This window comes from Anomaloglossus baeobatrachus, chromosome 2 (assembly GCF_048569485.1).
Source record: "Anomaloglossus baeobatrachus isolate aAnoBae1 chromosome 2, aAnoBae1.hap1, whole genome shotgun sequence".
In the NCBI taxonomy this organism is placed as follows: domain Eukaryota; kingdom Metazoa; phylum Chordata; class Amphibia; order Anura; family Aromobatidae; genus Anomaloglossus; species Anomaloglossus baeobatrachus.
The window spans coordinates 472,954,847-472,967,473 of NC_134354.1; the positions used below are offsets into that span (position 1 = coordinate 472,954,847).

At 45.1% G+C, this 12,627-nt stretch overlaps 1 protein-coding gene across 1 annotated transcript in view; it reads left to right on the forward strand.

The window, feature by feature from the left end:
- MYBBP1A (MYB binding protein 1a) overlaps positions 1 to 12,627 on the forward strand; it is a 225,258-nt gene that overhangs the window by 118,302 nt on the left and 94,329 nt on the right. Inside the window, exons 13-14 of the mRNA XM_075336367.1 lie at positions 3,636 to 3,744; positions 4,272 to 4,353. Coding sequence (XP_075192482.1) covers positions 3,636 to 3,744; positions 4,272 to 4,353 — 191 coding nt within the window. The remainder of the gene's footprint in view (positions 1 to 3,635; positions 3,745 to 4,271; positions 4,354 to 12,627) is intronic.

Here is a 12,627-nt window from a genome sequence, read left to right on the forward strand (position 1 = left end):
CTGTGGACAAAGCCTGATGACTTAATGTGAACAGTCACCAACCGCCAAAATCTAGACAGATGGAATACATCCCAAATTGGGGTGCATAGCAAGGTGGAGGTCAACCACCGACCAATTCAATGAAGAAAAAACAAAAAGCCAGCACCAAATGTGCCGTATGGCACATTTTATAAAAATATTTTAGTGTAGGACTGCCTCTAATGAGATTTGCCGTGACGTGGCGAGGCAGCTCAAGAAATTGCAATTTTTTGCCAAAAATCTCAAAATTTTTATAATAAGTACAGTTTGGAATGTTTAGTGCTGAAGTGTACATTTGGTGCTGGCTTTTTGTTTTTTCTTCATTGAATTGGTCGGTGGTTGACCTCCACCTTGCTATGCACCCCAATTTGGGATGTATTCCATCTGTCTAGATTTTGGCGGTTGGTGACTGTTCACATTCAGTCATCAGGCCCTGTCCACAGGCTATTTACTTCATGCAGCATTTGCTTGGACCTGTCCCGCCCACAGCCATGACTCAGTCATGGGTACGGGATTGAAATAGACCAGGTGAGTGCTGCTGAGAGCAGTTCTACTATTCATATGTGAGGCCGTATGGCACATTTTATAAAAATATTTTAGTGTAGGACTGCCTCTAATGAGATTTGCCGTGACGTGGCGAGGCAGCTCAAGAAATTGCAATTTTTTGCCAAAAATCTCAAAATTTTTATAATAAGTACAGTTTGGAATGTTTAGTGCTGAAGTGTACATTTGGTGCTGGCTTTTTGTTTTTTCTTCAAAGGGCCAGATGTAGCCTGCAGGCCGTATTTTCCTAGGTCTGGTATATGATATACTGTGAATACACACATGATATGGTATATAACAATTTATATTGTAATATGTGATGTCTGCATCACAGTATATCATATACCAGTCACACAGTAATCTGTATATGTACAGTGTATACTTACTGATCACACCTGGGCCTGGCTGCAGGACATCACCTATAGAATGTAAGGTTCTTTACATGATGTATAATGTCCTGGAACTGGGGACAGGAGCTGTGTGTATGTGTGTGTGTGTATGTGTATGTGTGTGTGTGTGTGTGTGTGTGTGTGTGTGTGTGTGTAATATATATATATATATATATATATATATATATATATATATATATATATATATATATATATATATATATATATATATATATATATTACACTTACTGATGACACCTGGCCAGGGCATCACATATAGAATGTAAGGCTCTGTATATGATGTACAATGTGTATGCTGTGTATTGGTGTCAGCTGTCCCTCACTGTGAGTTATTGAGGCAGCTTGCCCGTGCGACATGATCTGTGCCGAGGCTGGAGCCATAACTCGCCACATCTCAGCGCCTCCTGCATAGACTCTGCCACCTCTTCTCTTCTCTCAGACTTGAGGAAGCAGCCGGCCGGCGCGCTGTGGAGACAGGTCAGCAGACGCCCACAGAGCACTAAGTGTGGCTGTGTGTGAAGTTCTAGGCCCACCAGCACGTGTACACATACATGTAAAGTACAGTGTCTGCAGCCTGAAACTGCTACTGAGGGACCAGCCCTGGGGGAGGGGGGGCGCATTTGCCTCTCTGCTTCCAGTGCTAGCCCGCCCCTGGAGAGAATAGCCTGCTCCAACCACAGAGGGTGGCAAATGCAGCCGCCAGGGAGGTTCTCATAGCGCTGCATCAGGCAGCCTGACAGCGCCCGCCCCTGACAGCTGCGCCCGGGGCACATGCCCCGCCAGCCCCCCCTAGATACACCTCTGCATTAAATGTTGGAGTGTTTCAGAGTATAATATACCTGGCTGCAATAAATGCTGCTCATTATTTTAGCAGCGTGAATCGCCTGACGGCTTCCTTTTTAAAGGGAATCTGTCATAGGGTAGCAAAGATATCTGATGGGTGGTTTGATGTAGGGACAGACACCCTGATTTTGGTGATGCATTATTTACAGACTGCTTTCTGATATTTTTTATAAAATCACTGTTTTATCTATCATCAGTTTGCTGAATGCTGATCTCTACATAACCCCTCCCTCACCACTGTTTGGCCCTGTGCGCACACTACGTTTTTAACCTTTTTTTTTTTTTTTTGCTGCAGAAATTTTTTGAGAAAATGGTTGTAACCTTTCTACAGACCTTCCCCAGCAAAACCTATGGGAAAAAAATATAGCTGTGCGCACACTGCGGTTTTTTCTCAAGAACATTCTTTCTGCAGAATTTCTTGAGAAAAAGAATGAGCATGTCACTTCTTTTCTGCAGGTACCTGCGTTTTTGCCAGAGATAATGGTAAAAAACGCAGGGACCAACCTGCGGAAAAAACGCACCAAAAACACGGTAAAAACGCATGCGTTATTGGTGCATTTTTTTTTTAACGCAAGTGCGCTAACAATCTGTGATGGGGCAGATTTTTCCAGAGCTCATGCATATGGCGGAGTAAAACTACAGCAAGCGGCACAGTAAATGCTGCAATTGGGGTCTCTGTATCATACTTCTCTCAGATGAAATAGCAAAAACCTGGTAATTGAGTCCCTTTTAAAGGGAATCTGTCAGCACAGAATGACTGCTCAAACCAAATACAGGTGCTCGGTGCATCCCTGGTGTGGCACCTTTCCACCTGCTTGTTTTCCCTCTGTCTCTGACTTTTAGCTTTATGTAGCCAGAGCTGTCAATCAAAGAAGAGAAGTGGCGATAGACTGAAAACCAGCAGGTGGGAAGGTGCATTTATTGTTTGGCCGTGCCATGGTTCACCGTGCCTGTACTTTGAACAGTTATTCTTTGTTGACTTGTCCCTTTTAAAATGACAAATATGGTCTGTTGTCAAAGTGTAATTTTGTATGGGTGATTTTAGGGCATTGTCCCATAAACAACATTGGAGAGGTGATAAATGTAAAATTGCTGCTGGTCCATCCTCCAGATCTTCTACCAGTCACTTTGATAAGGGGTCCCATAGTGTCCTTTGTGAATGGAGCAGTTGTCGCACATGCTAACTCTGATCTATAGAAGTGGTGGTGACACATACTACTGCTCCGTTCACACAGGGGACTTTAAGTCTCCACACTCGGACCCCTGAAATCAAACAGTTATCATAAGCATAAATCAGGTAAAGAATGAGGGTCCATGTAATGCAGGCACGTGGTGCCCCTTGATCCTTCAGCATTGTTTGGGTTTGGAAGAGTTTTTTAAAATTATGATGATTTGTGATGTCTCATAACTGACTCCTATGAAGCCTGGAGCTATATACAGTCTTATTACTGTGAGATCGTGCTATAATAACTACTGAGGGACCGCTGCAATCCATCCAACTGCATGTACTCCTACAGCCTGCAAATGTAGCTCTATTAAAAATGAAGCAGTCTCTCTAGAAAGTCTGTGTGGAGCATTAAGCTCATAGTATGATTTCACAATGAGAAGACTTGTATTGGCTTATGTGCTATTACTGTCCCACGTGATGTAGTCTGCCGCCTCTATTTTCCAATCCAATAGTACACCATGCACAGTAGTTAATGATATACATTACTAATACCAAGCATACTCTCATCCCATACCATCCTGCACACAGCAAATGATTTTACTGAATGCATTGCTTCTATACAGGGATTAATTACAAGAACCCTTTTTTTCTAGAATGTTGCAACAAGTGGAAGATCTTCAGAAGAAAGCTAAAAAGTCAAGTAGTATGGAGCTGTCGTCCTATCAGCAGTTGCTACTGCTCGTTGGAATTCATCTTTTAAAGGTAAAACACATACAGTATATCATACACCAATTTACTGAGTGCAGCATGTAGTGGTTATGGATTGTAGCCTAATTCATCCCTTGTAAATGAAGGTCTTTATTCTTATGCCCCCATAATTATACCTTATGCTGTAGGTCATGAGTGACTATTTTGGCCCAGTCACAAATGTAAAAGTTAAGTCCTACATTAGTGGCATGTTTGTGAAATGGATGATAAATGTATGACTAGTGAAGGTCCAGACAATGAATTATTTGTACCTGCTGTGTTCACATTTCTCCACTTTTGTGGCTCCACCTGGTAAACATTAGGCTAACCTGTTAATCAATGGCTCTGGTCTTTTAGGGTATATAACCATGTGTTTAGTTTAATTTCTGTTTTGGGGGGTAACAGACTCCCTTTAAAAGTGTAAAAATTGTCTGACTGTCATTTCTTTATTATCCTAGTGAACCAGTTATTCTTTTTGATAAAAAATAGTTTGAGACTATGTTTTAATTTTTCTCTTTTTCATGAACCACTTTTCTCTTTAGACTGCGGATGAGAGTGTGGAATTGTTAAATGATATACACAACTGTCTGGAAAAAGCGCTAAGCAAAAAATCCAAGAAAAAAGGTTAGTTAACCATTTAAAATTTGGTAAATTAAGGAATGTCGGTAACAAAGTTACAGTTCTCGTAATATTCAAGAACATAGCAATTCTGCTTTTATTGACTATGTAATATGTACTTAAAAGCTATTGTTAAAGGGAACGATCTCATCAGAAACATGTTGCTAAAGCACACAATCAGACGCTGGCTGTGCCATTACAGACAGGTATGTGTCCTGGCAGACTAGACCGCTCACCGGGCAGTTTCTCTCTGATGTCTTTGTCGGACAAGCCTCTCTATTTGTGTGTACATAGAGACTATTTGGAGGAAAAACTTGGCACTTTTGATGCTCAATAGTTTGCTTCTATTAATAATTAATTGATCAATTCAGCAATACTGTGTATTTTCATGAATCCAAAGTGTTATTACAGATGTCCAGTGACAGAATACTTGAATACACCACCATTGTTGTTCTTCCAAACCTTGATCATGTTGGCTTTTTACAAAGATAAAAAAATGTATCAATACATGAAACCATATATGGCATATACAAATCAATATAGTATTGGGTTTAAATGAAAACATTTTAGAATGAAATAAGGCAAAGATAAATTGTATATGAGGAACGCTTCCCTATATTCAAATGAAGAAATATATCTTAAAACACACATAAGAATCCTCAGTCATATTAAAGCAACAGGTTAAGGCATAGTAAGGTGCCCAGGGAATCTTCTGATTTGTGTCCTATTACTTGTCTGTGTTGTTGGAGAACACAGGTGATGACCTTACCACTGGGAATTAGAAACTAGGAAAAACACAGTCTGCGCCAACAGCTTATTCTCCTCCTGCCAAGGCTATGAATATAAAGTTGAATATATCTCCCCATTATAACCTATTTGAGGACGGTAAAGAATTCCTTACCCCATAGTCGTCTGTCCTTTCTCCAAAATGAAAAGGAGACACACATTCACATGAATTGTGTATAAAAATCCTCAGTCATATTGAAGGGAAAAAAGATATTTCAAGTTAGATCATATAGAAGCTTTATGGTATATTATGCAGGGTACTGGATGCTAAAGTGTTAAAATATCAGTTTGAAAGCTATCTGTTCGGAGAACATTACATAAGAATTTCCATGGTATTAGATATACCATTGAACACAGTGAAGACAGGCATCAAGAAGTTACTTAAATTTGGCACAGCAGTGACGTTACCTACTGTGTTTCCCCGAAAATAAGACCTCCCAGGAGTTTTCAGGGAAGCTTTAATATAAGACATCCCCTGAAAATAGACATAGCCGCGGTCAATAATGAAGTTTCATGCAGCGGTGAAAGAGTTAAAGATACTGCAGGACACTTCATTATAGATAGCGGGCACCCCCAGAAGAGAGAAGAAAGAAGATCCCCAATCATACTCGCCAGATGCCGACCGGGAGCAGGTGAGCGCATCAAGGTCCTGCAGCGGAGAACACACACACACACACACACGCATCCACACACTCACAACATCCAGCGATATCGCTTGCTACTCGGCGGCGATACTGTGCGTGCAGTGATCTTCCAGAACCTGCCGAGGATCACATGGCCGGAATCATGTGGTATCTCCGGATGATGTTGTGTGTGTGTGTGTGTATGTATGTATGTATGCGATCGGATCTGTGAAGTGTCGGCAGGAGGCAGAGAAGCACGGCGTGCAGCACAGCTGCTGGGATCGCCCACAGGAGGGCACAGTTAGAAGTGGGGTGTGTGTATGTGTGTGCGCTGTCTGTGTGACTGTTCTGATGTGTGAGTGTCGGCCAGACGTAGGGGAGCACAGCTGCAGGGAGATCACAGGAAGGCGTGTGTGTGTGATTTGATGTCGGCCAGACGCAGGGGAGGCATGCAGCGTACCTGCTGGGAGATCACAGGGGGATCTAGGAGCCATACAGACGCCCTGGGCTGGTAAGTATGATGATCCTGGGATGGGGAGGGGGGGTCTGCTTTTTGTGGGGGGGTAAACTTACCTCTAACCATGTCTCCTCGAGAATAAGACACCCCCTGAAAATAAGACCTAGCGCTTTTTTCAGGGCAAAAAAAAATATGACAGTGTCTTATTTTCGGAGAAACAGGGTAGATCTGGATGTCCCTCAAAAAATGCTAAAAAGACAGGAAGATAATTGTGGGAGGCTGCCAGAGGACTTCAGCAATATGAGTGGCAGGTGACCACTAGCTTTCGTATTCTTCATATGTCTGGCTGGTGGGGTAGGGTGGCAAGAGAAGTCTTTTTCTTAAAAAGAAAAACATCCAAGCCCGGCTAGGTTTTTTACATAACCTATATAAAGACTGCCAAAGTATATGTGAAAACTTGTGGTATGATAAAATAAAGGTTTCAACTTTTGGCCATAATGCCAAAAGGTATGTTTGGCGCAAAGCCAAAACTGTGTATCACCAAAAGAACAAACCCACAGTGATGCATGGTGGAGGCAGCATTATGCTTTGGGGCTGTTTTTCAGTAGCTGGCATTGAGGGTTTTGTCAAGTTGGGAGGGAATTATGAACAATTCCCAATATCAGTCAATTTTTCATCACAACCTTAAGGCCTCCGCTAAAAATCTGAAGATGAAGAGAAATTTCAGCTTAACCCCTTTGCGACCTGTGATGTACTGGGTACGTCATGTACCGTGTCACTATCATCGCCGCGGGCTGCCGTGGTCAGCCTGTGGCGATCCGCACACATATCAGCCGATTTCAACAGCTTACATGTGTGCCTGCTAGTTACGAGTGGAATCGCATTCTACCCGCAACTATTAACCCCTTACATCTCACTGCCAAAATCTGGCAGCGAAATGTATATGGGCGCCGCCATTACTTTGACTTAACCCGCCCCCACTGGATGTCACATGTGTGATCACTTGACTTGCGGTGGTTGCCATGGAAGCACAGGGTCATGTGATGACGCCTGTAGCTAACATGAGTCATTTTCTCTCAGTGCCGGCATAGTACCAGCATTGAGACTAAAGCAGAATATCTGCAGATCTCACCTCTGTAGCTGTGATCTGAAGATATGGAAAAGTGATTAGATTGCTGATCGTTATAGTCCCCTAAGGAACCTAGTAAAAGAAAAAAAAAGTTAAAAAAAAAGTTTTAGGAAAAAAACCCCTAGAAGTTCAAATCTCCCCCCTTTCGCCCCATTGAAAATTAAAGGGTTAAAAAAATATACACATATTTGGTATCGCCGCGTTCATTAATGCCCGATCTATCAAAATATGAAATCAATTAATCTGATCGGTAAACGGCGTAGCGGCCAAAAGATTCTAAACGCCAAAATTACGTTTTTTGGTCGCTGCAAATTTTGCGCAAAATGTAATAACAGGCGATCAAAACGTAGCATCTGTGCAAAATTGTGCCAATAGAAACGTCAGCTCGAGACGCAAAAAATAAGCCATCACTGAGCCATAGATCCTGAAAAACGAGAACACTACGGGTTTCGGAAAATGGCGCAAAACGTGTGCCACTTTTTTTGTACAAACTTGTGAATTTTATTTAACCCCATAGATACAAGTAAACCTATACATGTTTGGGGTCTACAAACTCGCACTTACCTCAGGCATCACAGCGACACATCAGGTTTTCCATACATTGAACATGGTGTATAAAATATCCCAAAAACTATTGTGCGATCGCTATACTATATGGTAAAACTTATGGTTTCGTTTAAAAGTACAACTTGTCCCGCAAAAAACAAGCCCTTATATGGCAAGATTGACGGAAAAATAAAAATATTACGTCTCTCGGAAGAAGGGGAGCAAAAAAACAAAATGGAAAAACGCAAAACGCCCGGGGGCTGAAGGGTTTACTGACCCTAAGCAAACCTCCAAATCAACCAAAAAAATGGCATCGTCAGAAGATCAGCGTTTTGAAATGGCTAAGCCAGAGTCCAGACCTAAATCCAATTGAAAATCTGTGATTTACCTGAAGAGAGCACTGTCTACAGGAGATGCCCTGACAATTTGGCAGATTTGGAAAACTACTGTAAGGAAGATGGCTAATTCTAGATGTTTTGTAAATTCAAAAGGTACTTCAGAAAAGTATTAGTCTAAGGTTGTGCATATTTATACAACCACATGATTTTAGCACTTAATTTTTCTTTTAAATAATACCTAAATATAATTAAACCATAAATGTAAAGAAAGGTCATATTTTGGGATTCCCCCCTTCCCTCCATGTGCACTTGTCAATTTTTAGAATAGGAGAACATGGACTATGCATACCATATATAAAAGTTTACCTTTTATTTTGTGCATTTAAAAATTCTTGAAATACAATAAACAGGACAAAAGTAAGTGTGAAGGTATAAATGAAGGTAATAGCAGTATATAGTTGGTTACAAAAAACAGTACCATATAATTAATAGTTTAAGAGAACCAACTACCAAGATTTTGTGATATGAACTAAAGGCCGTGCCATACAGGCACTAGGTACCTGAATCCAGGCATACCTGTTATAGAAAGATCCAATGCTTGGTTGATGAAATATCTTTAATCAAAGTTGCAGAAATGTACTGCCCTTTGATGGGGGCATACCTTTTATAGGTTGGGTCCTCTCCGCTTATTTCTCCTATGGCGTCCTCTTGGCTTCCCCGCTTTTTTTATTTGAATATCGTGCCGCCATTGCAATTGGCAGCTCGTGAGCATTGCCACAGTCGGCACGTACTGCAATCTTCGGCGCCTTTTTATTGAAGACTATGAGATTTGTAGATTTCTTTATCGCTCCTAATTGGGAGACCCAGACAAGTGGGTGTATAGCTACTGCCTCCGGAGGCCACACAAAGCAGTACACTTAAAAGTGTAAGGCCCCTCCCCTTCTGCCTATACACCCCCCGTGGGATCACGGGCTCCTCAGTTTTCATGCTTTGTGCGAAGGAGGTCAGACATCCACGCATAGCTCCACTGTTTAGTCAGCAGCAGCTGCTGACTATGTCGGATGGAAGAAAAGAGGGCTCATACTAGGGCCCCCAGCATGCTCCCTTCTCACCCCACTTTTGTCGGCGGTGTTTGTTAAGGTTGAGGTACCCAGTGCGGGTACGGAGGCTGGAGCCCACATGCTGCGTCCTTCCCCATCCCCATTAGGGCTCTGGGTGAAGTGGGATTTTACCGGTCTCCAGGCACTGAGACCGTGCTCCATCCACAGCCGCTGGGGAATCTGCTGGATATGGAGCTGAGTATCGTCAGGGACATGGCCCTGCTACGTCAAGGTACTCTGTGTCCCCGTACAGACCGCGCGCAGACACACTGCAGCATTGCTGGGTGTGTTAGTGCGCCGGGGACAACAGCGCTGCGCGCTTGTGCCACTACTCACTACAGCTCTGCTGAGTGAGTTAATGTATTGGGAACTGCCGCGCCGGCCGCTGCTGTCAGTTTACGCTGCGGCGCGGCTGGGACTTGTGGTGCGCCGGGGACTTCCGCGCTGGCCGTGCATATATGGCGGCCGCGCTTATTACTCGAGTCCCCGGCTTTTGCGGCCTAGTTTCGCTTCGTTCCCGCCCCCAGGCCTGCCAGTCAGGGGAAGGGCGGGACGCTGTACAGAACATCAGCGCAGAGGGCTGGAGTCTACTTTACCTACTCCAGCCCTCACACTGGACACAGTGGGACGCCAGTTTCCCGCACTTTGTCTGAGGCACGCCCACGGTCCGCCCCTCTTCACAGAACGCCGGCAGCCATTCCTGTGTGCAGTCTGAGCTGGAGAGGGGAGACAAGTTCTGGGAGACCCAGACACGGGATTCTGGCGACCACACACCCGCGTTTGCGCGGGCGGTAAGCGGCACCTCTGGTGCTGACCCCACTAGTGCCGAAGTGTACTTTTGTATTTTTATGCTTGCATGCTATACATTGCACTGTACGGTCGCTGGTGATTCTTGGCTATATACCCTCCTAGATTACTCAGAGGAGACAACAGCATGTCATCCGCAAAAAGCAAGGGTGCCAAGGCACAGGCTTTCTATGCTGCTTGTACCGCATGTGAGGCTACTCTACCGGCAGGTTCCACTGACCCCCATTGTGTGCAGTGCTCGGCCCCTGTGGCACTTGCTCGGCCGGGGCCTCTGCTAGAGGTGACCCAGGGAGAACCACCTGTGAATACTGTCCAGGTGACGGGGACGGAGTTTGCAGTTTTTGCGGATAGATTGTCTGTGACTATGACTAAAATTCTAGAAACTTTGCAGTCTAGACCAGTAACTCAGACCATGGGCACTGTTGAATCATTGCTCCCTGGTCCCCCTCAGTTGGAACAGCTCCGAGCTCCGGGGGTGTCCCATGCATCCCAGGGTGAAGGCTCTGACACGGACGACAGTCCCAGACAGCCTAAGCGAGCTCGCTATGAGCGGCCCTCGACTTCGTCACACTGGTCAGGGTCCCAGCAGGAGGACTCTCTGTATGATGAGGCGGAGGTAGCTGATCAGGATTCTGATCCTGAGACCGCTCTCAATCTGGATACTCCTGATGGTGACGCCATAGTGAATGATCTTATAGCGTCCATCAATAGAATGTTGGATATTTCTCCCCCAGCTCCTCCAGTGGAGGAGTCAGCTTCACAGCAGGAGAAATTCCATTTCAGGTATCCCAAGCGTAAATTAAGTACTTTTCTGGACCACTCTGACTTTAGAGAGTCAGTTCAGAAACACCACGCTTATCCAGATAAGCGTTTCTCCAAACGGCTTAAGGATACACGTTATCCCTTTCCCCCTGACGTGGTCAAGGGCTGGACCCAGTGTCCCAAGGTGGATCCTCCAATCTCCAGGCTTGCGGCTAGATCCATAGTTGCAGTGGAAGATGGGGCTGCACTTAAAGATGCCACTGACAGACAGATGGAGCTCTGGTTGAAATCCATCTATGAAGCTATCGGCGCGTCGTTTGCTCCAGCATTCGCAGCCGTATGGGCACTCCAAGCTATTTCAGCTGGTCTTACACAGATTGACACGGTCACACGTACATCTGTTCCGCAGGTGGCATCCTTAACCTCTCAAATGTCTGCATTTGCGTCTTACGCGATTAATGCTGTCCTGGACTCTACGAGCCGTACGGCAGTGGCGTCCGCCAACTCCGTGGTTTTACGCAGAGCCTTGTGGTTAAGGGAATGGAAGGCAGATTCTGCTTCCAAAAAGTGCTTAACCAGTTTGCCATTTTCTGGTGACCGACTGTTTGGTGAGCGTTTGGATGAAATCATTAAACAGTCCAAGGGTAAGGATTCATCCTTACCTCAGCCCAGACAAAACAAACCCCAACAGAGGAGGGGACAGTCGGGGTTTCGGTCCTTTCGAGGCTCGGGCAGGTCCCGATTCTCCTCGTCCAAAAGGACTCAAAAGGATCAGAGGAGCTCAGATTCTTGGCGGGCTCAGTCACGCCCAAAAAAGACAGCCGGAAGACCCGCTACCAAGGCGGCTTCCTCATGACTTTCGGCCTCCTCTCTCCGCATCCTCGGTCGGTGGCAGGCTCTCCCGCTTTGGCGACATTTGGCTGCCACAGGTCAAAGACCGTTGGGTGAGAGACATTCTGTCTCACGGGTACAGGATAGAGTTCAGTTCTCGTCCTCCAACTCGATTCTTCAGAACTTCTCCACCTCCCGACCGAGCCGATGCTCTTCTGCAAGCGGTGTGCACTCTAAAGGCAGAAGGAGTGGTGACCCCTGTTCCTCTTCAGGAGCAAGGTCACGGTTTTTACTCCAATTTGTTTGTGGTGCCAAAAAAGGACGGGTCTTTCCGTCCCGTTCTGGATCTAAAACTGCTCAACAAGCACGTGAAAACCAGGCGGTTCCGGATGGAATCCCTCCGCTCCGTCATCGCCTCAATGTCTCAAGGAGATTTCCTAGCATCAATAGACATCAAGGATGCTTATCTCCACGTGCCGATTGCTCCAGAGCATCAGCGTTTTCTACGCTTCGTTATAGGAGACGAACACCTTCAGTTCGTAGCTCTGCCTTTCGGGCTGGCGACAGCCCCACGGGTCTTCACCAAGGTCATGGCAGCAGTAGTAGCAGTCCTGCACTCTCAAGGTCACTCTGTGATCCCGTATTTGGAGGATCTACTGGTCAAGGCACCCTCTCAAGAGGCATGCCAACACAGCCTGAACGTTGCGCTGGAGACTCTCCAGAGTTTCGGGTGGATCATCAACTTTTCAAAGTCAAATCTGACCCCGACCCAATCGCTAACATATCTTGGCATGGAGTTTCATACTCTCTCAGCGATAGTGAAGCTTCCGCTGGACAAACAGCGTTCACTACAGACAGGGGTGCAATCTCTCCTTCAAGGCCAGTCACACCCCTTGAGACG